The 26,776-nt window shown below is 34.3% G+C and overlaps 5 protein-coding genes across 10 annotated transcripts in view; 2 read left to right on the forward strand and 3 right to left on the reverse strand.

Moving 5' to 3' along the window:
- Positions 1-5,502, reverse strand: part of LOC123709253 — a 38,563-nt gene extending 33,061 nt beyond the window's left edge. Inside the window, exon 1 of one of the 3 annotated variants that reach the window (XM_045660410.1) lies at positions 5,142-5,502. In XM_045660410.1, the coding sequence (XP_045516366.1) occupies positions 5,142-5,150 (9 nt within the window). In that variant the 5' untranslated portion in view covers positions 5,151-5,502. Of the gene's footprint in view, positions 1-879; positions 1,018-5,141 lie in introns of those variants that run through there. The other 2 variants (XM_045660412.1, XM_045660407.1) reach the window with 2 other exon arrangements.
- Positions 5,503-8,564: 3,062 nt separating this feature from the next.
- Positions 8,565-11,222, reverse strand: LOC123709254. 2 transcript variants are annotated; one of them, XM_045660417.1, is made up of 5 exons: positions 11,086-11,222; positions 10,867-10,952; positions 10,300-10,539; positions 9,926-10,084; positions 8,565-8,781 (listed from the first exon to the last, which is right to left on the reverse strand). In XM_045660417.1, exons 2-5 carry the CDS (start codon positions 10,919-10,921, stop codon positions 8,651-8,653), a joined length of 585 nt encoding a protein of 194 aa, XP_045516373.1. In that variant the 5' UTR covers positions 10,922-10,952; positions 11,086-11,222; the 3' UTR covers positions 8,565-8,650. The 2 variants fall into 2 exon arrangements, with proteins under 2 accessions (XP_045516373.1, XP_045516372.1); XM_045660416.1 differs by lacking the exon at positions 11,086-11,222 and having other exon boundaries at positions 10,867-11,049.
- Positions 11,223-11,283: 61 nt separating this feature from the next.
- Positions 11,284-12,202, forward strand: LOC123709256 (DNA-directed RNA polymerase II subunit Rpb4). Its single transcript, XM_045660418.1, has 3 exons — positions 11,284-11,614; positions 11,681-11,861; positions 12,014-12,202. The coding sequence occupies exons 1-3, from the start codon at positions 11,554-11,556 to the stop codon at positions 12,186-12,188; spliced, it is 417 nt and encodes a 138-aa protein (XP_045516374.1). The 5' UTR covers positions 11,284-11,553; the 3' UTR covers positions 12,189-12,202.
- Positions 12,203-12,728: 526 nt separating this feature from the next.
- LOC123710470 (protein FAM117B-like) lies at positions 12,729-18,571 on the forward strand. Of its 3 annotated transcripts, none has more exons than XM_045662386.1 (7): positions 12,729-13,287; positions 13,614-13,732; positions 14,103-14,250; positions 14,576-14,715; positions 15,020-15,119; positions 16,028-16,137; positions 16,290-18,571. In XM_045662386.1, the coding sequence occupies exons 1-7, from the start codon at positions 13,071-13,073 to the stop codon at positions 16,425-16,427; spliced, it is 972 nt and encodes a 323-aa protein (XP_045518342.1). In that variant the 5' UTR covers positions 12,729-13,070; the 3' UTR covers positions 16,428-18,571. The 3 variants fall into 3 exon arrangements, with proteins under 3 accessions (XP_045518342.1, XP_045518344.1, XP_045518345.1); XM_045662388.1 differs by having other exon boundaries at positions 12,730-13,287; positions 16,028-16,131; XM_045662389.1 differs by lacking the exon at positions 12,729-13,287 and adding an exon at positions 13,341-13,474.
- A 28-nt stretch (positions 18,572-18,599) lies between these two features.
- On the reverse strand, positions 18,600-26,388 carry LOC123710469 (ubiquitin conjugation factor E4 A). Its single transcript, XM_045662385.1, has 16 exons — positions 25,663-26,388; positions 25,449-25,580; positions 25,099-25,262; positions 24,614-24,793; positions 24,266-24,418; positions 23,769-23,937; positions 23,339-23,465; positions 22,872-23,060; positions 22,474-22,644; positions 22,199-22,322; positions 21,538-21,683; positions 21,302-21,451; positions 20,921-21,164; positions 20,507-20,669; positions 19,976-20,180; positions 18,600-19,804 (listed from the first exon to the last, which is right to left on the reverse strand). Exons 1-16 carry the CDS (start codon positions 26,279-26,281, stop codon positions 19,654-19,656), a joined length of 3,087 nt encoding a protein of 1,028 aa, XP_045518341.1. The 5' UTR covers positions 26,282-26,388; the 3' UTR covers positions 18,600-19,653.
- Between the last annotated feature and the right edge of the window lie 388 nt (positions 26,389-26,776).

Genomic DNA, 26,776 nt, shown 5'->3' on the forward strand with positions numbered 1-26,776 from the left:
TGTATCGGGCTATCGAAATCGGATACTAGCTATTTAGGCATCGTTTTGGTAATTATGTAATTAATAAGTATATTAAATATTCATGAAGGTTTTAAGTTTATATTTTTAATTTGCTTATTAAGTTTAAACAAATAGATAACACCAGAAACATTGAGATAAAAGTACTATAGGAACAATTGTTGCCTTATCCCAAGGGCTTAGAGCAAGCTCTAAAATTAGAATTGTTACCTTCCTTTTACTAAGGTATGCCCCTGCCCAATGCGGAGAATCGAATGCAAGGAAATAATACTTGTGTTCATGAAACGTGCTTATGAAAAATAACTTGAAATAAAATAAAACGTAGCATTTAGCACTATTTAGCCGCTATAGTATTCGGTCACATGATACCATATTTTGCCGTCACTTGAAATATTGTTCATTATTTGCAATTATTTCTCAGCAAAACGTGTTTGCATAATTAATAAAAGAATCATCTTTTATGGCAATACATTAAAACTTAATATAAAGGGAAATATTGATGTCAATTCTGATGTACACAGACGAAACCACAGATAGTTTGATGCTGTAAACGCATCACCAACGGGTTTTAAAAATACTTCTAAATTCTGTAAAAAGCTTTATTTTAGAGATTGCGTTTAACGTGTATTAAGTAAAATAAATGGAAATGTTTGGTGTATCTCAAAAAATAACAAATTAAACCAAATTATTAAACTTTAAAAATGTACAAGCAACATTTATTATTATATTGCGAGTAAAAGTATATCTATAGACAATAAATACATTTTAATAATAAGAAATATTCTATTTAGACCCCTAAAATTTGTGTTACAAATATAAATAAAAACATTTAGTCAAACAAATTACAATTGAAATACTCACGCCAGTGGCGGTGCTAGTAAACCATCCGTACATGATCAATTAACATTTCATTACACAGACTAAAAATAATCTAATAATGTATCAAGTATCGATTAGACCTAGCTTATACAATGGCCGGTGACTATTAAACTTGAAAATGGCGCGAGCGCTGGCCGTCTCCGAAACACTGCCGCGCGGCTTCATTTGCAACAACTGTTTAGGCTACGCAGCGAAATAGTCTTCAACAAATACAGCTTTAGATAATTTACGTAATACTGTCAAATAGTTGTTGTTGAACTATTAATGTTTTTCAAAATATCGGTAAGTAGGTAACATGATGCGTCATTTTTTTATATACCAATGATTTAAAACTCTACAGTTTGGTTGTTCACTACGACCAGAGAAACACGAATGAAACCTCAGGATACCGATTTAACTAAATCTTTGTTAATTTTTGACCATTTAAAAAATCTAAAGGGTAACTTGATTTTCAAGGTAAATTATACTAAAAGTTTTTGGTTGCTATACTTTTAAGTATATCTAATATTAGTATAAGTATATTTAATATATTTTTGCGTCACATACAATTATTGCGTAGTTACCATTCCTAACGAAGCTGTTTTCTAACCTAATTTTAATTATGTTTTGATTATCTGTTATTATCAGTATCTTTATATATCACTATGCATACTACTACTACTATTAAACAATTTTTTAAATAAAATGTTTGCTTTATATGCTACTTATGAACCGCCTAATCCTGGGCCTAATCTAGGAATTGTATCCGTTTGTACTCATCCTATTATCCTGATCTACCAACAAAAGTGAAATTAAAATATAAACAGTTCATATACAAAAATATTAGCTTAGTTTTTACTGCGTTTAGTTCCAGCTTAGTACAATGATTTTATAGTTATACGAGTAAATACGAATGACAAACATTATATTTAAATTTTGATGAGATAGTATTGTAATTATTTGCTAAAACATGCGCTATTTGCTTCGTTGATAAGTGAAAATGCGCGTTTCAGCAAAAACAGGCAAGCATTTAAACATGTAAGTAGGTGATTAAATATTTACATGTACCTAATATCCTGCAAGCAATTAACACAAGATAATTTAAAAAGCCGTCAATTTTATGGTTCAGAGCAAACATTGTAAATGAAACTAATTCTTTTTAAAGCTGATGATATTGAGAATAGATATGTGTTTAATGAAGAATGTTAGGCAACATATACATTTTCTAATAACAAAAGCGATTTAAACTATATATTATATGCTAAGGTATTTTCTCCGGGAGCAACCGCGCAAGCTTAATCATAATCCAAATATAAAAGATAATATTTCAGACGATAATGCAAAAAAGTAATTTGAAATTGTCTATACGAGACTAGCATTCTCATTTGTTTTAAAGATTTTATTCTATTAATATTCTAAAGAAGAAATATTGGTTATTTTTGTACGTTTGCAACAAATAGTCTCGAAAAATTCACATTACAATACTACATTATGGAAATATTTAAGTTAATGTCCAACCGCACGAAGGCCGGAGAGGACACTGCATACATATATCCCGTTGATGATATTTAGGTATACATATAATAATAACCACTACAGTTTTGAAATAAATCAATAAGAATATTGTCGAGGTACAACAGAAACTTATCAAGTTGACGACAAACTAAAAATATGATTTTAGCACTCGCTTATTTGAACTGTTTATCAGAACGCAGATCACGGGTGCTTTTGCGTCAACACACAGAACAAACGTACCCACCGCTAATTAAGCATTAAATATACATATTTTATTTGTCTCCTTGTGCAAGTCAATTTATACATGACTGGCAGTATAAAAGTACTCAGTCACATTGTGGCGAAAGTCATTGCCCATGACTATCATAAAACAGAAGATACGAATACTGTATTACATAGGAAAACTATGTATTATGGTAGTGGACAAGTTAATATAAAATATACATAAATACCTTCTACTCTATGAGCTATTTGTATCTGTTTAGACAGATAGATCGTCATACAGTTTGCACAAACAATTATCGCCTACCACCTTCGTCCGCGCAATCATGCGCAGAGCAATGGAGTTGGCAAATGTGGTTGGTCTAATTTCTAAATCTCAAAGATAAAACTCGACCGTGGGTCGCAACCCCGACATTTGCAAAATACTGCAGAAGTTCACGAGCGTCGATATCTATTCACGACCTATTTGTTAAGGCCATGGATTTGTTTGTAAATAACAACTATGTATTTTTAATTGAAATACCCTCCAATACAAATTCAAAGTACAATGAAAATACTTTTGTTGGTAATGTTCCATATGATCAAATGTTTTAATATCATAATTATTGATATGTACTAAAACCTTATTGTTTTCATACATTTTTTTCATTCATATTGTCTACGATAACGTGAGGTATATATGGAAACATGTGTATGTTAGTTTGTAAACAGTTACAGCTGTGTTTGTCTTTTTTATAGAACAGGGGGAAAACGGACAAGAGGCTCTTCTAATGTTAAATGATACCGCCGCCCATGAACACTAAATGCCAGAAGGCTGGCGAGTGCGTTGCCAGCGTGTTATGAATTTTGTTACGATGTTTTCTTCCCTAAGTCGAACTTATTCGGATATACTTCTGTGGGCAGTAATTTCCATATAGTTCGGGGCAAAAACTGCCTTAAACAACGTACTGTTGTGGAACAAACGGATGTCGAGGTAATAGGGGTGCAATTTCGTACTCTGCCTTGACGACCGATGATGAAAGTCAGATGATGTTCCAGAACTGCTCAATGAGCATGGGATGGTCACATTTCCCCCTGCTCCATGGTCGACAATCATTAATTACAAAACAATTACAAACAGGGGTTCAAATTCGAACGCATGAAACGCTAGACAGACGAGCGCTACAAGGCACAAAGCTAATTCATCACATCTCAGCTTTACTGTAATGGTTCACATGGGATTGAGTAAGTATAATTAACCATAAAGGCTATATTTTATGACAGGATAGGTTATAAATAACTTACTTCGGCATTGATTGTTTTTCTATAGAAAATTGCAGACGTTTAAAACTCCATCTTTAATTCACCATGCGTATCATAATAATAAAAAGTCAGAATTTTTTAAAGTTCTATATACATCGCTGAATTTTACCTTTTCGCACAAATATTCCAATTCCACAAAAAATGGTACATAAAACCAACAATAGATCCTGTCCGATTGTTGTATCAGATGTTTATGAAAAGTAGTTCAAAATGAGGACGCTCTACCTATTTGTTTTACAAACAGTATACCAATTTTTGAATACAATATTTATACGGACGGAGACCTAAGAAGGCAAATAGGCTATGAATAATGAGAAAAAAAAACATAAACACAGAAACGAAAAGAAGCCATTTCAAGATTTTCTGTAGATGACAAAATGTTTCTTGGTTAAAAAATTTCGAAGCATGTATGTTATCTTGTTGGTTAGGCGTTAACTGGTTGATTGAACATCAGCTGGGCGGTACTTTTTCCAATAGTGAGAAAAACAAAACAAAAGACGGTCTGCCACATGCCGCATTGAAGGTTAACACGACTTCATTAGGTCTTAAATAAACTGAAATTTCCAGTTAAGATTTGCAGTTTCATGTCATGACTATATCGTAAGATTTAAACGGAACTGTAGATGACACAATCACGATAGACTTAGAGTACCTACGCAGTTTCTATAATCAACATAATACAATTTATTTAAAGATCCGTGCAGGATTGATGTTTCAAAGTTAAATCGCGTTACCTGTTTTCAATCTTAATAATTTATGTATGTTTGCACATATATTACATTGACTTTTCGTGCTCTTTGCACAGATCATCGTCGTTTTATTGCGTCAAAGTCAACCGTTCGGAGCTGTTATGAAATGTAATAATTACATTATTAACTGTCATGATTAACTATCAAGTCAAGAATCCTCTTACGTATCCGAGGTAAGTATTACAAAATCCACTCATTATTATATGTTATAATACGAATTTTAAAAGACAGTTTCAGGTCACCACAAACATCTGGCCGTACTCTTTTGCTCAAATAGGTTTATATTCATTACACAAATACGTATTTACTAATGAGAGCGAGGTCACCTTTGAGTGATATAAATGACAGCACATTCGAAAAGATAAAGACTGACCAAACAAATCCTTTACTTTTCATATAAGTAGTAAAGGAGAGGTAGGAGGCGGAAAATAATTGGGAGAAAAACAAATATTGTTTCACATTCAATGAATAACTTACCATCTTCATCGTAGTCCTTTCCCATCCCAATCACGAAGGCACTCCTCATCAGATGTCCCATCTTGATTTTGAATAACAATACTGAACTTGTGCAACTTTGAGTGTACTCTAACTCTATCTACGATCATATAACTACGATAAACTTTACTACATAGATACAATAAAATCAAAAACGATTATAATATAAACGAAAAAAAAAAAACAAATCAATTGCGTAAGTAATTAAGTATAGTAGAAAAACTACCGCGCTAGTCGGCCAAAACGCTAAGCGGCTACATCTCTGCTAATAAAATTAATAAACTCTCTATTAATGGGAGGAAGACCGTTAAATGTAGATAGTATCGTAACTAAAGTATAAATGATGTAAACTGAGTGCTAACCGAAATTATAGGTTGCGATACTCAGGGGAACATAGGCAGGGGAGGAGTCGAGATACGATCTCATAGTGTACAGATAGATTAAGTTTATGACATACCGAGCCTTAATTTCAGCAACAACATTCCATCAACTTATTAGGCTGCAAATCAATCTCAGCCAACACCATTTTTGTTCATAGACATCTGTCGAGAGTCTAATGAAAAATTTAAGACAGCCGCGGCTCTATTCACGTCATTGTCTCAGCTCTATTGTTGACTTTTAGCAAAGTTATCTACGTAATAAAATGCGCACATTCATGTTAATATCAGCGTTCGCGTACATACTACGCATCCTTCTTATCTTGGCTACCTTCGAGGTGATTCCGAGCGAATTGAAATAATTTAGAAATTAACGCTTAATAAACGTCAATAAACCTTTTGCAAAGTCAATAAGTAATTGTATGAAAAACAGTTATGAATGAGATGCATTAATTTATATCGCTCTAAAAGTCTTTATTATATTTTTTTTTATAAATGAATAATAATTTATATGATAGGTAAATTTGTCGAATCACGGCTCTACCTTAAAACAGCTTCCAAAAAAATTTACGACTTATATGTAGTAAACCCCAAGGCTTAAAATAATTAAAAAAACTAATAACATTACATGCATGATGTAAACGATATTGTCTCGGTTCAAAGTGGGACCCAGTGAGTTACGTTAGGTTAGGTTTTTTTAATTTATAGAAGTACACTTGCCGTACACTTGCCTGACCAGGAATCGATCCCCTCACCTAGCGGACACTTAAAACCGCTATGTCTTTAACCAAACATTTGTAAGGTACAAAACATAATGTTTTAATAATTTATATGGGGTTAACGAGCATGCGCCAGATTATTGCATGGTGTTTCAGTTAATTAACATAAACTGGTAATTAATTACACCCCTCAACCAATCTGACGAAACACAATCCTGGCAACAATACGTTTGCTAGAGTTTATCACCATACAACAAATAGACGCCACCTGACAATTTCTATTAAATAAATTAAACCATTGGTACAACAACCTTTTAGGTCTAACCTCAGATTTCTGTCTCCGAATCGTGAACATTTAATTGTATTTTTTTCTAATTGGCTGGCGACAAGTCTTTCGTGCTCTTTCGACTATATGGATCTAATAGATGCCGATTTCCTCACGATATTTTCCTTCGTCGTAGAAGGGAATGTTAAATGCGCAGATAGACAAAAAGCCCCAACCTACTACTTCAGGGATTAGAGTCGCACGCTGAAGCCTATAGGCCACTACTACTATGGATTTAAAACAAGGCGTGAAGGATTTTGCTATATATAAATCTCCATAAATACGATAACATTACGTAACATCATATATAAAGGTTGAAATCGTTAAATTGAGCGTGAAAAACTCTCGTCAACAGACAAGATAGGCCACCCTTGAATTTAGGTCAAATTTCCATCCCTCAAGAACCCAAAACTCTTCATAAATATTGTCGCATCTTTATACAGGTTATCCTGTAAGCTACATTAAGAGGAAAAGAATTCAAGTGACTTGATTCAACAATAATCAACATTTATCATTAATTATTTATGATCTACAATAAGTCGCCACGCCTAATCGGTTAAATGTTTCTTTTTGGTAATTTTTATTACTATATTAATTGCTAGAATATGACATGTAGAGGACAGGGTAATGGTTGCAGCAAATTGTAATAATTTTGATTAAAAATAATGGCGGAGAGTTCTTCTCGACTTTTGATTTGAGAACTGTTATGTGTAGTATATTTCCTTAATTAATAAGTTATATTATGATGTGATATTAAGATATAATTGTATTTCAATTCTTAAATTAGCTTGCCTTGAACTAGTCATTGCTTAGCAACAAAGCATCTAATGACTATAATGTGCATAACACGTTACAAAAATTATTTCTTAGCATTTTACATAAAATTATTTCGTTATAAAGAGTTTAATAATTAAAAAAGAAAACAAATTTGTTATTGTTGCCTATTTACGACGATTATAAACGTTTTTTCCCTAAAAGTTTTGTATTAATACAGGCCATTTAAATATGTAGATATTTTCCTACACCAACAAAACATCATACAATCACGAAAATGGCTTAATCATGTTTAGTGTTTGTTACTATGGTAACGGCCTTGTTTAAGTTCAAGTCGGTATTCAACTAAAACATTATGAAAACTTTCGACGTAAAAAGCAATTGAAAATAGAAAACTGTAATTAATACTCAACATTATTATTAACGATTGGGAACGACGATTAGTATAGGAATGGGTGTATATGTCATGTTTCTGGTAAATCATTTTTGCTATCATTGTAATGAAGGTCAATATTCCTCTGTTTTACTAGCGGTACTGGACCTTCCTCTCTGCACGGCTGTTATTTTTTTTTTTAATATTTCGGTAGTAAATATAGTCTGTGACTCAAGATTGAAGCATTCTAACGGTGAAAGATTTTTCTAAATCGTCCAGTAATTTTTGATTATTTTCATTACAAAGATATAAATATTTGTTTGGACTATATAATATATAGGCAATATGTTATAATATTGCAATGAACAGGGCAGCAAATGTCATACTATGATCAGAAATATTTCATTAATTGGAATGGAAAGAATGCTTAAATAGACATGCCTTATGATGAAAATGATTAGTGAAACAGTCATAAGTGCACATCGAAATTCAAAATGGACGCTGAACTCCGCTCTACTGCATTAGTACTTTAATAGCACAGCCGGTTGCCTAAATAGCTTTAAAAATTACATCAAATCGGAACAAGCAGGATATAAATGTGGCAGAAATTGATATTACTGATATTGGTATTTCTGCTCTCTGTGATATAACTATAAACAAACAGTAACTTCCTTGACACAACTTTAATTATACTAGTACATAATATTTATAATATAGAGATGAGATTAAGTATATTTAATTTAAAAAATATCTGTCATATTTATATTATAATACGACGTTACGATTACAAATATAATTTTGGAATAAAAAAATAAAAAAAATATTAATTACAACAAAGAATACATTAAAGTAAATATTTTTTTAGAATTTTTTAAACACCCATAGAAAACGGGGAAAATATTTTTCGAGCACTTACTTCATTGTTATGGAATACCCAACAATCCTATATCTGCGAATAAGTAAGCGCTCATTTCAATGTTGTAATATGCTTCTAGTTCCCACGCAGACACATACACTTCTATAAGGCTTTCATTTCTACAGTGTGCAAGGTTTTCTGTAACAAGATAAACAATGTTTTTATTCTCAATTCCTTAAGCATTGGAAATTAATTTAATTTATATCTACCCACACATTACTTATTCAAAGAATTTTTTAAATTAATTATATTTGGGACTGGGAAAGAGGAAAAAAAAACAGAGATTAATAATAGAGATCCGAGGATATAGTGATACACATCTGATAAGGCTCATTCAGTCGCAATTCTTACTTTTAAGGGTCTATACCGCAGACAATTGTCTTGTTTATTACAGCCATGATACGGACACTATTATGAGTACATAGTATCTAATCATTAACTAACCTACATGGGTCAATGTAATGAACCATAGACAATGTTTTCAATAATCAATTGTAAAATGAAAAACATTGCAAGTGGTTTGCTGTGCTAATGTGCATTATATTTAAATCACTGAATCAGACTAAAATACTAACACAAGGAACATATGGTTGTCTAATTTAATAAAATAATTACTGTTTTATTTATCTATCTATACACTTAACCTTTTTTCCCCAAGGTATCAAGGATCTTTTCCACATGCTGGGGTCCTGATATACCTCTTTCATACCACTTTCAGCCACAATCATGACATTCACCTGCATGCATATGCTCGTTGTTTATGGGTACTTTTGACCAGTCTCTTCAGAACCCTAGTCAAGATCAAGGTAGGTATGACCTTGTCGCAGCAAAACCATATTATCCAAATATATCCTACTCTTAAGCTAATATATCCTCCTGTCATTACAACCTTTTTTATAGCACACTACTCATGCATCTTACTATTGCTTATCCTGTCATGAAGTCTCACTTGGTTGTCAGGGTATAGTTCACTAGTAATTGGCCCATTTTTTATCCCACACTACAACAAAACAACCACTGAGAGGCAACACCTACCTTGTTTCACATCTTTATTTATAGGACGCCAATTGATTTTATCACATGCTACAGAGTCTCTATATGAGGTTTCAATATCCTAAAACAAATGGCTGCTATGCCCCTACCAACACAATTCCCACCACATGATTGTAAGCTTCTTTCAAATGTACAGAAATTTTTAACCCCTGTACTTTTTCAACAACACATTGTTGGAAAAAGACTTGACCTACTAAATCTTAATCACATTTATCTTTTTAGAACCTACCTGTAACTATTTCCTTTAAATGAATTTCTTTACATAAAGTGGTGCATATTTCATCTACAGTTGTTGAGAACTTTTGAATGGTCCATGTAAATATTACTCCATCATTTGATTTGTCAAGTACAGCAAGTGCTTTTAATTGTTTGTTAATTATTATCACTCCTAAAATAATAAAAAAATAATCCTATTATGTGATCCTTGTCATTCAGCCATAATTATACTATTCATAACTATTACACTACACTATCTAAAATTAATATAAAAATTAATTACGTTAGAACATGAAATTGATTTCTCAACTTACGAAATTAGAAAATTTAATAGAATAGGAAATTTTAACAATCTTATAGAACAATGCTTCCATTTCACAAACTGACCTTCAACTATATTACGGAGTCCATTTAATGCTTCTAGAAGCATCTCCATTAGAGGATGCAGCTGATGTGGATAATAGTCATCCGTACATTCATGGAGCTTTAGAGCTGACACAGACTTGGTTACTTTAGTGCCTTTTTCCTTCAATTTCTCCCAATCGCTAAGTAAATTGTGTAAATTGGCAACGTGGGTATATACTGTTCTACATATGCCAGGACTGTCTTTGTTAGGTGAAGTTACTTCTGAAAATTAATGCAAGCAAATAAAAACGACTGCTTTCAATAGGCTATGTAAATCATAAACTTGATAGATTTTCAATATTTATTTGAATAGAATTTAGGTAACTGGAGCCTGCAATGTAAATCTTTCGATGGTATGCAAGTTTTTCATAAGCTAGGAAGCTTAAAGTGGTCATATTGATTTATATTTTTAAAATACTCTATAATCCTTAGCGCAATTGTGAAATTTAATAAAAACTTATAAATACTTTAAAAGATATTAAGTTACGAATAAAGTTAGGATTGGCAAAATATTAATACAGAACGAGACATACGATGCAAATGACAAACCTTTTGCTGTAAAAATATAAGAGTTATCAGTGTGTTTTGAGGGTGTCTTATTCATAATTATTTTTTAAAAATTATATCGATGATATCTGCAATATTTATTTTTTTTGAAGTTTTTTTGTTTACCATACCACAGATATATGAAGACTATATTATACTCATAAGACGGTTTTAAATACAGAATATAAAGATATAGATAACGTTACTAGATAGTAATCTTACTTTAGTATTAAACAGGCTGTAAAATCTTCAACAAAAAATAAACTTTAAATTGACTTTTTAGTATTTACTTTAAAAAATTTCATTTAGAGAACAACCATTATTATGGTTCCTATTTCTTTTGCTCGTCGATAATCATAATTTACCGATCACCTGCGAACCAATCGTAAGATCAAATATATTAGATAAAATAATAATAATGGCGTAGTTATATTAACATTGTTGGTTATTAGCTTTTAAAGATACTTTGTAATATATAAAAATAATGCCGTCAGTTGTCAAACGTCATGTAAAGTTCAACTACTGAGATTTTGTAAACACAACGTAAACCATCATCAAACTTCAAAGCAACTGTATCAAACAAATTTGAATGTACGAAAAATTCTAAAAGCTTTTATTAGTAAGGAAAACTATGAATTAATTTATATTGTATATCAAATAATAAGAAATACAAATACTTGAATTGTCAACATGTCTGGACCCATTCAAGATGTTATTGAAGAAGATGCCGCTGATCTACAATTTCCTAAAGGTAATATCGTAATTAATAATCATTAATCTATATATATGTTTAACACAACTTCGTTCTTATTCACAGAATTCGAAAACGCTGAAACATTGCTCATATCGGAGGTTGACATGCTACTGGAACATAGAAAAGCACAAAATGAATCTGCTGAAGAAGAACAGGAATTTTCAGAAGTGTTTATGAAAACGCTAACATATACAAATATGTTCAAGAAGTTTAAAAACAAAGAAACTATAACTGCTGTAAGAAAGTAAGATTTTGTTATAAAATCTAATTAAATATGTTTAGTTACAAGTGAGGTTATATTTATAAACAGCAATAGCAAAAAACAAGTAAAAAGATGGTAAAAAACTTTAATATATTATACAAATTTTATATTACATAGTGATTTATATTTTCTAGTTTGTTGCAATCGAAGAAACTTCACAAATTTGAAGTTGCTAGTTTAGCAAATCTCTGTCCTGAAACACCAGAAGAGGCTAAGGCACTTATACCTTCTTTGGAAGGAAGGTTTGAAGATGAAGAGTTAAGAATATTGCTAGATGATATACAAACCAAGCGAAGTATTCAATATTAAAAGAGTAATATTTACATGATTTGTTTTTTCTCTAAATTGTTAATGGATTTGGTTTTAAACAATTAAAAGCATTTTTCATGTCTCAAATATAATAGTAACTAAGGAGTACATTTTACACATTGTTTTTTTATAAGAACACAATAACATCAATGCAGAAGTAGGTCCTACTATATTATGATCTTTAATTGCAAGTCAAATGTAAAATAAGCAAAATTAGTCTAATGGTTTAGTAACAAAAAATGTATTAAGATTTTAAAAGTGAATATTTGTACAAATAATAAGTACATTTAAGTGTTACCACTACTCTCACAGAGAAAGTTCATATAGGCAATCTGTTGAGTTGCTAAATATTTTAACTAGAGTTCAGACTTCATACATAGCAAAGTAATCAGCTGATGTTAAAAACCAGTTTTATTACATAATTTCAGATTTGAAAGGAAATTTTTTCATTGCGTTTTTATAAAAATAATTGTGCTATCAGAAAATAATTGTTTACATGAACAAAGAATGGCGCGACATATTTGGTCCTATGTCAGCTGTCACTTTATTCATTCATCCATTGTAGTGCAGAAAAAAAATGTGACTTGTTTGATTTAATTTCTGTTTAACTTAATAAGTGCTAGATGAAGATTACGTTCAAAATTTGTTTCTTTATATTTTAACGTACTTCCCCGAACATACACTTTATATTATAAACAGTTACAAAAGCACATAGCACAGTCGATTCACGGCCTAACAAGATCTCTTACAAAGAAGCCGTGCGGCGTCGGCACTCGGCGTTTTATGTTATTTGTTTGACATTGAAGTGGTAGTTGCGTTTAGATGTTGAATTCAATACGAATGAAGTATTGATAAATTTGTGAATCGGCACATCTAGTGAAAATGTCGGGTCGCGTCCGAAAACAATCGGATTGCCCTGTGGGCAAGCAGGGTCCTATGAGAGCGACATTGCCGGTCTCTTCTATAATGAAACCTAGTGGCGGATTCAAAAAAAATACTGGTAACAGCCCCACTCTTTCTCCCACCAATGTGTGGCGACGGATTTCCCCTGATCACGCTCTTTCCGGTCAGAGGAGCCCCGGAGCTGTCAACTATAAAGGTACCTTTTTATTTATAGACTTAAAAGTACCCTCTTAACTTAACAACCACATCTTAATTTTTACAAGAAGCCATTTTCTCTGGTCACATGTTAGTGTATCTCAGTTTTTAATAAAGTAAATATAATTATTTTGCTTATATGTCAAATGTTTGATTGGAAATAGCTACAATGGAGTTCTGGTATCTTAGTAAGATCATACTTTTTATTTGTGATATTGTAAAAGTTAGTTTGTTTCCTTTTGCCTTCAATTAACAACATTACAAATGTGTAATATTAAAAGACATGTGCGTTATTCTAGAGTCTTATTAATTTAACCTATATTTAAGGTAAAGGAACTAGTGTAATTCGGCGCACAGCATCCTTAGATACTTTGTATCAAAAAGGAAAATGGTCAAGAGACTACTATCTACATGCGGGGCAATTACAAGTTGATAAATCCACTCAAGTAAGGATTTTTTGTTCTTAATATATCTGTAAGGCCTCAGTAACAATTTTATTTTTAACTGCTTTCATAACTATAATTATAATAAATTTGGAATATTATATATATCATTATTTTAATCAATATTAGCAAGCAAAAGTGTACATCCTTTTATAATAGTTGAACAAGTTTTGATAGCTAATTTTAGATACTTGTGGGATCTGATATTTAATTATTTTAATAGTCTAAAACTATTTCAATTCATATTGTCATGATTAATCCATATTCTTAGTTATAAATGCCTTATATATCTGTGATTAAATAATTATGTTCTATTTACAATATCATATTAAAAAGCTGTGTTTTATCTTAAACTTTCTGATTAATGTTTTAGACTGATGATGGAGGTGGTGTATCTGGAAGATCTTCAAGAGGCTCAGAAGATGATAAGCTAGATCGTTTTCTTCGTAGTCGTCTGCAGAGACCACACAAACCATCAGGATCTGGAGATTTTTCTGCACATTCTATGAGTCCTGGACTATGTATGTATCTAACAAAGAGTAAACATTAAATCTTATTTGTAGAATTGACTTTAAAATAAAAGCTCCTAATTTAGTAGTGATATTCTTTAGGGAATTAAATAAATGAATTTTTAAATAAATTAATAAATTTTATTTTTTCTCGGAAAAGAGAAGAAAATAATATATTTAGGGCCATTAAACAAATCAATTTACAAACTTACAGCTTACTCTCTGTGAAAACTGGGTCTAATTGTAATAAAAAATTTTTTTGTTAGTGTTGTTTAAATTTGTCATCATATCCAAAGTACAGGCTGTACCTTTCTATTTGAGTGATTAAATGTTCCAGGGTCCCGTTTTAGTGGTGGTGCAGTGCCCTTAAGGGCAGCTCGTTCCTCTGTGGAGGGTCTGAACCAGGAAATTGAAAGACTTGTACTTTGTCCAGCCAGCGGCACTCAGACTCCTCATCTTGACAGATTAAGGGATAAGGTAACTTGAATCAATAAGTAAGTTAATTGAATCAATAATCACAATTAATAATTTTTCTAAAAATTTTAAAATATTTGGTTATTTCTGTTTGTTAACATATATTTTGTGAATGACAATAACAAGTGTGAAATACAATATTGTGCCTAGTTTGAACTTACTAACTGAAAAAAATGAAAAATAATTGAAATATAAAGTAATTGTATAAAAAAAGAATAATTATTCAAAATCTCACCACTTCTAATCATTAAGGACCTGGAAACAAATTAATTTGAATTTAATCATGCAATTCATTAATCATTGCCAGGTGACACCTGAAGGTCACCGAGCTCCGCTGGCCGATCTCCTCCGGCGATCTGTCAACACTCAAACGCCGCACGATCTCTGTCATACTGCACACTCCTCAGGTATTGGATTCACTTTAATAAAATTATTGAATTGTTCAATTTGTGCAATTCAAGGAAATTATATTTATACCAACCTCATCAGAATATGTTTTTTATTAATTGTTTAAAATTTGATAATTTTAAAATATTTAGAATCTTTACTCCTCAGAACTGATGAAAAGCTAAGTTAGTACTCATTTTTAGACCTTAATATAATCTATATTAGGCTTTTCACAATATATTTAAGCCACTCAAATGTGTCTTGCAGCCTACTGCATTTCATTGATGTTATGGAGTGATTTAATATTTTCATCAGATTGTTCAAAAATATTCACAGTGTTTGTTTTGTACTTTTACATTAATGATGCTATTTTTATTAAATGTTATTCAATATTTGGGTAAAGTAAAGTCTACATTGATGTAGATCCACCATCCCGAGGGTCACTGTCGAGTGCCGGCTCGGCTGAGCTTCTCGCCACAGGTCTTATATTTTTCAATTTGAACCAATTTTGTGACATCTATAGAATGTGTTGTCCCGCTCGAAACTATACGCAATGAGCGAGATAGGACATTTTTAAAGCTTCTCGACCAATTTAATCCATAATTTGTCTCAAAGTGCTCGTCGCAGTGTGTCGTCACAAACATAGCTTTAGGTAACCCATAGCTATCCCCGAAAGCACATCGTGAAGCATGTCTTAGATGATTTTGAGTTTTATGCAAGCTTATTCAACGCACTGTACTAAGTTATGTAGGCATTTTATTTTTTTAACCAATAGTTCCATTGAAATGCGAGTGGGTTTGTTTGAGCCGTTCAGAACTGAGACTGGATTTTAGTAACAGCTTGAAAAACAGTCTAACTTTATTTTACTGGCGGTCTCCGGCCGTCACCTACGATTTACATTAGGTGAGATCTGTTCTGACCATTCCAGGTGGAAGTGTTTGTTCGTCTCCGGATCTCGATGGCTCGAAACTGGGGACTTCGCCACAGATCAATAGATTCTTGGCCCGTGAACCCCCAGACGGTTGTGAAAAGGTACAGGTATAGGTTTTTATACAATTTTGTTTTTAAAAATTAATTATATTCAAATAATAGTGATTCGCGTTACCCATGTTAGAAATGTGCTGCGATTCATCTGTTTATCAATTTTTTTTTTGTTGATTTGATCTATAGAAGAATCCTTTCGTTTTCAGGTGAACCTGAAGTCGGGCGACGGCACCCACGCGGAGTCGGTGTCGGTGATGAAGCCCTCGGCGCCGGGCTTCACCCTGCGGCCCTCCGTGTGCTCGGCCTTCCAGCCTCTGCAGCCGCACCCCCCTACCTCCGACTAGCCCCCGGACTCGTCGCTTCGGCGGACGGACGAGACGCCCCGGCCGGAGCTTCGCTTCCGTCTCTCGAGACGTGGAGCCGAACGGTTCGGTTCCGTGTGATTTCTTTTTATAATTTTCTCGTTTGACATTTCTTTACATTCGTCCAGTCTCGTCGACCGTGCGACGGCTTCTCGATTTCGGCCTTTCGCCGGTTTGAGTTAAGGGGTGACCGACCAAACGTGACGGTACAATGAAATCGGGATTCGGAACGTCTTTTATGAACAATTTATAGATTTAAACCGTCGAACTCGGACTTCGCGACGCTTTCGCTCGACGGGAACGAGAGGGTCGAGTTGAGGAAGTAATTTTTTTTTTTGTATAAATTCAGAAAACTGTTTTCATCCGTGAGCTCGACCGGCCGTATTCCAAAAGGTGAAACTTGCAATGTCCATTAAACCGTCGACGTTTCGGTGGTGCTCCGCGTGAACCGGGATTGGAGGTCCTTTTTGGAATACGGGCCCGAGGGAATCGAGAAAGTCAGTCGTGGAGAGTTAAGGGTCTGTCCGGTTCGAGCGATGAGACGCCTATGGGATTTCTGGGATGTCTGTAATCCGTCGGAAGGCGGACGAACAGATTCTAAAATGGCAAACGGTCAACAAAATATATTTTTACTACACCAAACTACGGGCCCGAGGTGCTATGGAAAAAATAGTTCAGCGTAGTAAAATTTAGAGTCCGTTCGTCCCGCGTTCTCTGGAAGACGACTTCCTCGAGTCATATTCCGTCACGGGGTGTTAGCACCGAGATCTCTCAGAAATGACTAGAAACGACAATAATAATCGTTTTAGGTTAAATTCCTTCGAAACGACGGCTTTCCGAGATGTACATACTTTGGCATTTGGAGTGTGGCCGGACATCGGTGATCTCAATTTAGTTAAAGCTAATTTTCGTTCGACATATCATCAGTTAAAACCGTTTGTATATTTTTGTAAGAACTAGGACCAAACTTGAGGGGTTCCGGGGCTCGGGACGGTGGCCTCCGTCCCCGGGCCCGGATGCGAAGTGGGTCTCTCGAGAGAATAGCTCTATAGGGACTCGACGGGGAAGCGGGAGGATAGACTGATTTTTGGAAACTTTACTCGTACTTTGATACAGGTCTCGGCAAGTAAACGTTAGTTAGGACGAAATCACTCATTCCGAACATAAATAGCTTTTGCGACCGCATTTTGTCGGGATCCGCATCGAGCCCGGCGAACGCTTCATTATTTTTATAGTATTACAGAGACGAACGTATATTTTGGCTCACCTTTGGAAAACCGAGTACGGTGTGATTGCTCAATCGAAATTTATATTAGGAGCCAACCTCGTGACACGCGCCGAATTCGACGATGCGAACTTGCGATGTGTACATAATAATAATAATAATCGACCGATTCCACTTCGTCGCGTCGAATCAAGTTCGATAGGTGAAGGCGAATACGGGAAACGTAAAAACCGAGCCAGTATTGAAATCCGGATTTCCGAGTGGATTCTCTCACGAGCGCAATGTATGGGGCCGGGTCGCAAGGGCGTCCGTGACTTTTTAAAGTACATAAAGATATTTTTGTATGCGAGGGGAGGAGTCGCGCCAGATGTACCATAAGATGACTTTGCTAGGATCTTAGATTTGATAGTTCTTTTATAGGAGGTTAATTATTTGAATGTTTGCTTTTAGGTGACCGATGAGTTTGTAATTTTTATTACTACGATATTAGATTAGATACTAACGTTCGACTAGACCGGAAGTGCCCGTTGATATAAGTTTGAATCCAGCGAGCCTCTCGTGCGGCGACTTGTAATGTTTAGGCGTCAAAATTAGCGAATAAGAGAATTATCGACGGATTGTTGAGTTTTAGTTATCGAATTGTTGAGGTTTATTGATAAAAAAAAATGATTATTTTTTTTACTCGCAGCGCACCGCGAGAGGCTCGTCTTCAGAGGCGTCGACTAACAACAATAATGATAGTGTCGATTTTAAGTAATGATAAGAATGGTTTATTATAGTTTTGTTCGAAGAAGAAATTCTAATTACTATTTTTGTTTCCAATATTTTATCACTTTTACCTGTTTTCATTGTATTGTATCTCGCTGTATTGCAGACATATCCAATATACAGACTGATTTAATGTTTCGTTTTTATTTTAAAGACGAACATCGTTACACCAAAAAGTTTATTCTCATTTTTAACAATTGTATTCTTAAATTAGAAGATCATACAAAATGGAGTCTCGGTGACGTTCGAAACGACTCTATTACACTAAATGTAATTAATCATTATTTTACACTTAGGTTAAGGTTCGGAGCCCAGGCGTACAGCTGAGCGGGACTCCCGTGTGTCAAAAAGGTGGTAAGGTCTCGACTGAAACTTAACTTAAAACGTGTAAACGGAAAAACATTTTTTTCATACAACAGTATTTCTAAAAATAACGAACGAATAGAATTTACTTTAAAAAAAATAATAATATTAATTTACAAACAAGATATATATAATACACGCCTCGGACATAATTTTGCTTTTTACGTATTCTACTTTACAAATACAAAGAAACCGCAAAATGTAGATTGGTGGGAAAACGAGACAAGCAAATCGCTTCATAGCATTGAGCGATTATGAAGTTTCATTAAAATAATATCACAAAACATTTATGGAAAGAGTATATTTTTTAAACCTCAGATGCAGGTCATGAACAATGGTACGAAGGTACCTCGGCACTGAACCTTTACAGCTATTTAACTGTAAAAATAACCTTACCAATTATCATATTGAATCAAATTTACGCTGGAACTGCTCTGTCAAAGTATCTCAAGAAAATTCTCAAAATGAAAACTTTCGAGATAGCCCTTACGAAATCGTATTACAGCAATTTAACTACACCGTCGATTCACAACTACGCACGGCTCGGTTAAACTGTAATAACACGGATTTTGTTAAATAAATGCTATTAAAGCAAAATTCAGCAATTGAATACATCCAACTCATAGAGGTAACTCGCTTAAAATATTTTCTTGTCCACAATTTCGAACCCATGGAATGGATATACAACTATTGATTTATTTACATATGGACCTATACTGGCACCGTGCCGTAGGCCCCGAGTTCGATTCCCGGTAAAATAAATGCTTCCGGATAACTCGATACAGTCTGCGCCGTACCGGATTGGGAGCGAGACATTATCATAAAATAAGAAAATGTCTATTTCTAAATAACTTAAGAACTACTACTCTCAGACGACTGCACTTTCTGCTTTTGTTCCGCGATCCACGCGTGTATCCTCTGCTTCAGTTCCGTGTCCGACTTGACTTGGTCCATTGACAACGGGGATCGGTTGAATGGATCGGATTGGTCGCTGAGGAGGTGCCTGAGAAATCAGAATAATTCATTTTTATGGATTCCTCTGCGAAACTTGCTCGTTAAGGCAAGTCTGAAAGTTTTTACACTCTTGCTCAATGCGGTAAATTTGCTCTCAACTGCTTTTCGATGAAATATTTTAATAACGTTTGGCCCAATTTTTATTATTAAAGCGACCCACCTAGCAATAGTGGTCCTGTCTACGATAGTCCTCGAGCTGGGCAGCACGACCGGGTCGAGCATCAAGGTGCTCATGATGGGGTCGAGGAACTCGTCCGGTGCGTTCGCGAGGATGTCTTCGTCACGTTTTCGTTGTACAGCCATTGTGCCAATCCTGGATGCCACTTCCTGTAGGGATGATATTAAACCGCCACCTCCGATTCTCGCTGGAGAGGATAATAAATCGTCATCAAAAAAAAAAATCATTAGATGCTTAAAATAATTACCCACTTAGCAATAAAATTGTGGGCCTAAACACTGGTAGTAACACAATTTTTTATCACATACATATAACTGTTTTTGACATACATTAGGACCGATCTTTTATTGTCGTATAAAAATAAAAAATAATCTTGCCATCTGTTTTAGCCCCATTCAATTGTACTCGGTTTATCGGTGAACATTTAGGTTGTTAACGAACGAACGAACGAACGTACAACGTGGAGATGGGGGATTGAAAACGTTTCTACACGTCATAGAAAAATAATGTTACCCAAAACCGTTTCAGCCAAGGTAAAGAGCTGTGGCGAATAGGACCTTCCGTCGTCGGAGACCGCAGCGCAAAACCTCTCGTTGGAACCGAGCTCCACGTACATTCGACAAATATCCAGGACTATCACGGCCGGATCGAACTGATATTCTTTCATGTCTTTTACCTGAAAATGTTTAGAAAATTTATTTATGCGACCTGGATACGAGTCCATTGGCCGGTTTGTTTATTGACAGATTTTATACTTGACAGCTGACAGTTTAATATTTCTCAAGTCAAAATCAATATTTGCCTTTTAATTACGCTAAGGTGTGTTTAGTTTTAACTGTTACTGTATAAATTGAAAGATGCTCGACACTCAGCTGGAATTCCAAAGCGAGATCGAGATTCAAAGGCTTGAAGGAAATACTGGATTACCTTGAAATTCTTCTTGGTAGGTCCCACGAGGTGCAACAAAAAATAATTCAGCATGGAGGCAACTCGATCGACCAAAGTCGGGTGACAGAACACGTGCGGCGCGTGCGCAGTCAAACGGGCTAACGTTCGAACCGTGTCTTTCCCCAAAATGTTATCAAAACGGGCCAGCATTCCGATATGGGTCAGATTCGCCCGGTTCTGCTCACGCTCGTGGATGGGCAGGGAGGCCCATGCGCCTGATTCTCTGAAATGGACAAGCCGGTGACCAGATGAGACTTTTAGCGGACAAATTATATTTATTCCATTAACCGGAGATATTTGACAAAAATTATTATTAAACGTTTTGTCAGAAACATGAAAAATAAATAAAAATATTGTTACCGCGCGTTTTGCATGATGCGTATCTGGGCCATGTTGCCGAGGGCTTCGTCCAAAAGAAAAATGGCGTCGTTTATCAGTAAATTAACGAAGCGAAGGAAAATTGGCGGATGTACTGCCTCCATGTTCGCTTCTGCTTCGTTTGCGAGGTGACTGAAAACATATTTTTGTTCATATTATCGACGCTTGCGGATTTATTTAAAGCGATTCTAAATACTAATACAAATATTTATACTCACGTAAAAGCATCCCGGTGCTCCTGTATGCCCCAAAGGAACTCCATGACGACGTACATGGGCCTGCGGTAGTTGAACTTCTGTTCGAACTGGACACTTTGGCCTGTCATCTCGATACCCACAAATACGTCCAAGAGGCACGGCACTAACTGAAAAGGGGCGAAATTCCAGTTATAGTATAGTGTTAACTAAAGGTTACACTGTTCAAACAATAATCGATCGACCTGAACAAAATTACAATTAAATTTAAAAAAAAAAAAAAAGATTTCAAATATATGTCCCATGATAGGGAAAATAATGAGCATATAATGAATTGACTCGGTATGTTATATATATCCCTTTCATTCATTAATCGGATCTAGTGTCTTAGACATGTACTATGTGTTGTATATGACATATATTAACCGAGAAATTTGTGGAAAAATATACTTTTAATAATACAAGCCTTTATTCACTAAGCAAAATATACATAAATTATCTATATTTATCTTCTTTTTTTTTACATAAGTAGTCAGGTTGTCTTCCGTCATAGAGCTTCCCTTATTTTTCCACCCGTCTCTTTCACGAGCTGATCGTCTTTCCATCTTTAAAAGAAATACCTCTACCAAATGTATTTACAACCTCGAATTCCGAGAATGGCAAGAGACCTAAGAGAGAAGTTTACCTGCAGCCTGTGAGGGTGCTCCTTAAACAATTGCTCCCGATAGAAAGACGCCATGTTGCTCAGCGGCTGCTGTTCTTCGCCATGGTTCGGTAACATTGCTTCCAGGCACTCCGCCAGACGGGCTCTGAAATGTAGCTTTTATCATTTGGCGAATCTCATACGAAGGATACATTATTGAGTCAAACACAACAAAGTCGACAATGCCACATTTTCTAATTCAAAGCATAGATTACACTCCGATTTGTTCCCGAAATTCCTATCCTCCTATCCTATACCTCAAATGTGGATTGTAGGTCCTGCTCGAGTCCCTCATGAAGGCCAATACGAGCGTCAAAGCGGGTTGCAGCAGTCCAGCCAGGTCCGCCTCCTCGGTGATGGCGCCGACCATGCGTCGAGCCATCGTTATCACGACTATTACATTTTCTAACACGAATTCAGGAACGCATCTGAAATTATTTATAATAATCGAAAAATTCAATAAAAATATGAGACAAATACGAAATCTGTAATCAATGGTAAGTCGGTTTTTAACGTAACGGGACCGACGGGCCGGAGGCTCACCTGGTGTCACCGCTCTCTTCTTGAAGGAGAGAATCTTCAATTATATTCTTGTGCAATGAGGATCAAAGTGTGACGAGTAAACACAAAAACCCTTTTCGATAGTGTAAAGTACCTCAACGTGTCGGGCGGCGGCGTGGAGACGGGCAGGTCCACGGGAGACAGGCCGCCGGGCGCGTAGCACGATCGGGTCTCGTTCTCTCGAATCGACACCTGGACCAGCCAAGTGCAGGTCATCGCTTGGAAGCGGTGCAGGTTCGTGAGAGTCTCTTTCTCTAACAACGCGCAACGGAGGCATAAATATCTGAAAACAAAACATCATGTAGGAACATCACCGACAAACATTAAATAGAGAATGTGACCTCCGACTCCTTTGCAGCAGCAGCTTTGATCGGTTTATTTATCCTGATACGTATCGTTAATTTTCTGTAAAGGCATAGGTTTAAATACGTGGTAAGTTAATACGAATGTTCGAATCGATGACCTCTAGTTGAGAGTAATTGAGCTTGCATGCTTGAGCCACAAGACCGACCGACTAGCACAAACAATACGTTAATAAATATAAAAGTTTTTTGTACATACTTGGTCATATGAAATTGTAACAAGCGTTCCACTAAATTACTGGCGGTTCCGGCGACCCCCGCTTGTCGTTGGGCCCTGCTCACTTCTTGGCTGCACCGGTACAGCTTTTCGACACAAACGCGGAAACCTACGAACGAGCATATATTTGATTCTTCATACCATAATAAGCATACAACGGCTGATAATTCAAAAGGGTATTCCGATATTCTAAACATTATAAATTAACCAACAACCAGGTAACATTATATTTTCTGATAGTGAAAAGATTTTTATACACATGAAAGTAAAGGCAATGTAAAGGTATATACTCAAATATATTTATAAATTATGCGATTAGGCCCTGGCTTCTTTAGAGACCCCTATATAAAAAATCTAAATGAGTTAAACTGAATATTTTTTTTATAAGTGCGTAAATTTAGTGGAAACATACCCAAGTCAATACACTTCTGTGTCATAAAAAAACATTCAGTAACAAAGTTGTATGTCTCAGCGGTTGGACGTTTAACAGTTACTCCTTCTTCAGTTTCCCGAGCTGGGAGGAGACATGTTTCCGTATGAAGGCAGTCCAAGTGGACTGATTTCGCTTCACATTCTTCAGGCTGACAAGGAGAGAAACTGAATATGATATCAATTTGTTTTACTTGTAAAATATTAAAGACATATTATTTTACACACTAATTTTTTTTCTAAATTATATAGTATCCTACAGATACAAGTAAAATGAAAACAAGACACAGGATGGCAATTAAGAATAGCCATCCTCCTGAGTTGACTAATGTGACATAATAAAAATTATGTAATGATCACATAGATTTTAATATACATATTTAAATACATTAATGTTGGGGTAGGAAACATAGGTATAAATCCCAGGATATTTGTATGTTTTACATAAAGAACTTAGCAGAAGAAGCAATGCCTACTTACAGGTACAGCCCCATATGTTGGATCTATCTTAAGTGACTTGGGATCATTTGGCACAGAGCAGAATGGTTGACAAAGTTGTAGTAAAACTGAACCAAGGTTTAACATAAAACCATCTGATACATAATTTAATGTGGACGAGTTATATTCACCACCCTGAAATATAAAATATTATATTAAGTTTTTCATTCAACTAATTATTGCATCTCTGCTAAAGTGCCCTAAGCATTATCTTTTTTATTCTAGATATAAGTAACATAGGGAATAAACAAATGCGAAAACACAACTTACAGATCACTATTATATACATAACTAGCTTTGTCACTTTACAACTTTTAAATCGAAAGTTACCTGAATATTCCACAATTTGCCCCTGGCTGCATTATTTTTCAGACATTTTGCAATCCATCTTAAAAGCCTATATTTAATGTCTGGGCCCGCCTTTAGAAGTGTCAAAAATACTCTGTGCATATTGTTTATAAGATGTGATGTAGCATTCCAAAGAGATGTTTCTGTCATTGATATAGATGTCTAAAATAATAAAAACAGTAAAATCTGGTAAATGTTTAAACTAACAAGATTTGTGTTGATGGTAATAACTTGTATAGTAATAAGAGTTAAAGGTAAATTTAAAGCCAGAAGGTCTATTTGATTGTATAGGTTGTATTGGGGCATACTCAGTGGTGTTTCAACTATGAAATTCATTTTAAAACTTTTAAATTTACTGGCAAATTAATAATGCTTTTATATTTGTAAAATAAATATAATTAACATTTGCAGCAAATAGAAACAACCAATTACATTTGAAAATAAAACAAAGTTTAATAATAAATTACCTGATCCAAGGGATTATCAAAAAAGGCTTGAGGCCCTGCTGCTGTTCTTGGTAGAGGAGATAAAGCTAGTAATCCACCTAAAATTGTGTTTTGGTAATGAATACCAATAGTTTCATCTTCTGGCTCACATGCTTCCAATAAAATTGGTGCTAAAAATGGACTACCTGGAAATTTTATCACCTCTAATTATAGAAAAATGATTGTAGTATATTGTTTTTCCGGGTCAATTTTGGTATATTGGTTTGTGCCCTTATATTAACTTATAAAACAGCATATGACTTCATAAGGTATATTTTAGTATAACAAACATTTGTAAGTATTATAAATAAAACAATTATTTTAATACATACTTGCAAATAAATTGATAGATGGCAAAATATAAATTGGCAAGTCAATTATATTAAAAGTTTTCAGCTCTATATGCATTTTTTTCAGGACTGGAATCATTGTATCTCTCAATTGGTCTTTTGATTCTGCATGTCCTGAAAAATTATAATTTTATGTGAACGAACTATTTGCAACAAATCATATTATATTGTATTAATTATGAAAAAAAACTCAAACCTTCAGCCATGAAGGCTTTTACTAAATCAATAAAAAATGTGTGACTCTGCGGATCAACATGCTGTAGTAGTTCCAAAAGTTGATTTGCAAAATCCTGCTCTTCAAATAATGCAGGTTGTTTAAGGACAGTAACAGCATTTCTAAATATTAGTTCTTTCATCTTTTTAATTCCATTTCTTACTATATCATCGTTTATATTCTCATAGCTTTGTAAATTTTGCATAGAGTTAAATAAGTAAGGGAAAACAAGTTTTTGAACAACATGTTCTTTGAAAATTTTGCTTGATTTAGGGATCACATTTTTTTCAATGTCCCCAAGAAGTAATCTTTCAAATAGAGCTTGTTCTAAAGTCTCCAAGTCAATGCAACTTAAATTCATAACTTGCGCTAGTTCTTCAAGATAAACAAGCTGCTTGCCAGACTTTTCATCAGCAGCATCTGCATTTATGGTAAAATGGAAAACATTTTCGACGATGTTGTTGATTGTTTGAACACACTGATTTTCATTACTTTTCTTTGATGTTATTTTATGTACTGAATTGGATTCTGAATTGCCACTACTAGATTCATTATTTTTGCTTCCTATTAATTCGGAAAATGGATTATTATTTTGTGACATTATAAAATGTTTTCTTTAAAATGTGCTGACTGTCTTATCGTCACGTTTATCGTTATCACTCACAAACACAGCACAAAATTATTGCCAATTACTATGACATTTAAACCTCGATTTAGGAAATTTGAAATGTTTAAATCTATGTAAGTCTTTTGACAGTACATAAACCCATCAACGTAAAAAATTCAGAGTGACATTACCATAAAATTAAAAAGTATAGTAAATTATAATTCACGATATAAGATCGCAATGATGCCATTAAGTATTTTATCCTTTAATAACTACACACTTTAAATTATTTAATATGATTTCAAAACCTTATGTAAAATAAAAACGTGTCTAAAACTGTTATAGACTGTGGTACGACAAATACGTTTAGTGAGTCAAGTTTTTTCCTTAATGTACTTTCGATTACAAATTCTCATTTCCCAAATAACAATTATTTTTGTAATATTATAAAAATATGTTAAATGTTTTATTTGAAATAAAACACTTTCA

Source organism: Pieris brassicae, chromosome 5 (genome assembly GCF_905147105.1).
Source record: "Pieris brassicae chromosome 5, ilPieBrab1.1, whole genome shotgun sequence".
Lineage (NCBI taxonomy): Eukaryota > Metazoa > Arthropoda > Insecta > Lepidoptera > Pieridae > Pieris > Pieris brassicae.

Coding starts and splice junctions, on each gene's coding strand:
- LOC123709254 (XM_045660417.1), bottom strand. CDS start 10,921: ATGAATAAGACACCCTCAAAACACACTGATAACTCTTATATTTTTACA. Junction 10,540..10,866: donor TTATATTTTTACAGCAAAAG/GTTTGTCATTTG, acceptor ATTAATTTTCAG/AAGTAACTTCACCTAACAAA. Junction 10,085..10,299: donor ACTCCGTAATATAGTTGAAG/GTCAGTTTGTGA, acceptor TTATTATTTTAG/GAGTGATAATAATTAACAAA.
- LOC123709256 (XM_045660418.1), top strand. CDS start 11,554: ATGTCTGGACCCATTCAAGATGTTATTGAAGAAGATGCCGCTGATCTA. Junction 11,615..11,680: donor TGATCTACAATTTCCTAAAG/GTAATATCGTAA, acceptor TCTTATTCACAG/AATTCGAAAACGCTGAAACA. Junction 11,862..12,013: donor ACTATAACTGCTGTAAGAAA/GTAAGATTTTGT, acceptor TATATTTTCTAG/TTTGTTGCAATCGAAGAAAC.
- LOC123710470 (XM_045662386.1), top strand. CDS start 13,071: ATGTCGGGTCGCGTCCGAAAACAATCGGATTGCCCTGTGGGCAAGCAG. Junction 13,288..13,613: donor CGGAGCTGTCAACTATAAAG/GTACCTTTTTAT, acceptor CCTATATTTAAG/GTAAAGGAACTAGTGTAATT. Junction 15,120..16,027: donor TCATACTGCACACTCCTCAG/GTATTGGATTCA, acceptor TGACCATTCCAG/GTGGAAGTGTTTGTTCGTCT.
- LOC123710469 (XM_045662385.1), bottom strand. CDS start 26,281: ATGTCACAAAATAATAATCCATTTTCCGAATTAATAGGAAGCAAAAAT. Junction 24,794..25,098: donor TTGATAATCCCTTGGATCAG/GTAATTTATTAT, acceptor TTATTATTTTAG/ACATCTATATCAATGACAGA. Junction 24,419..24,613: donor GCAAATTGTGGAATATTCAG/GTAACTTTCGAT, acceptor TTTATATTTCAG/GGTGGTGAATATAACTCGTC.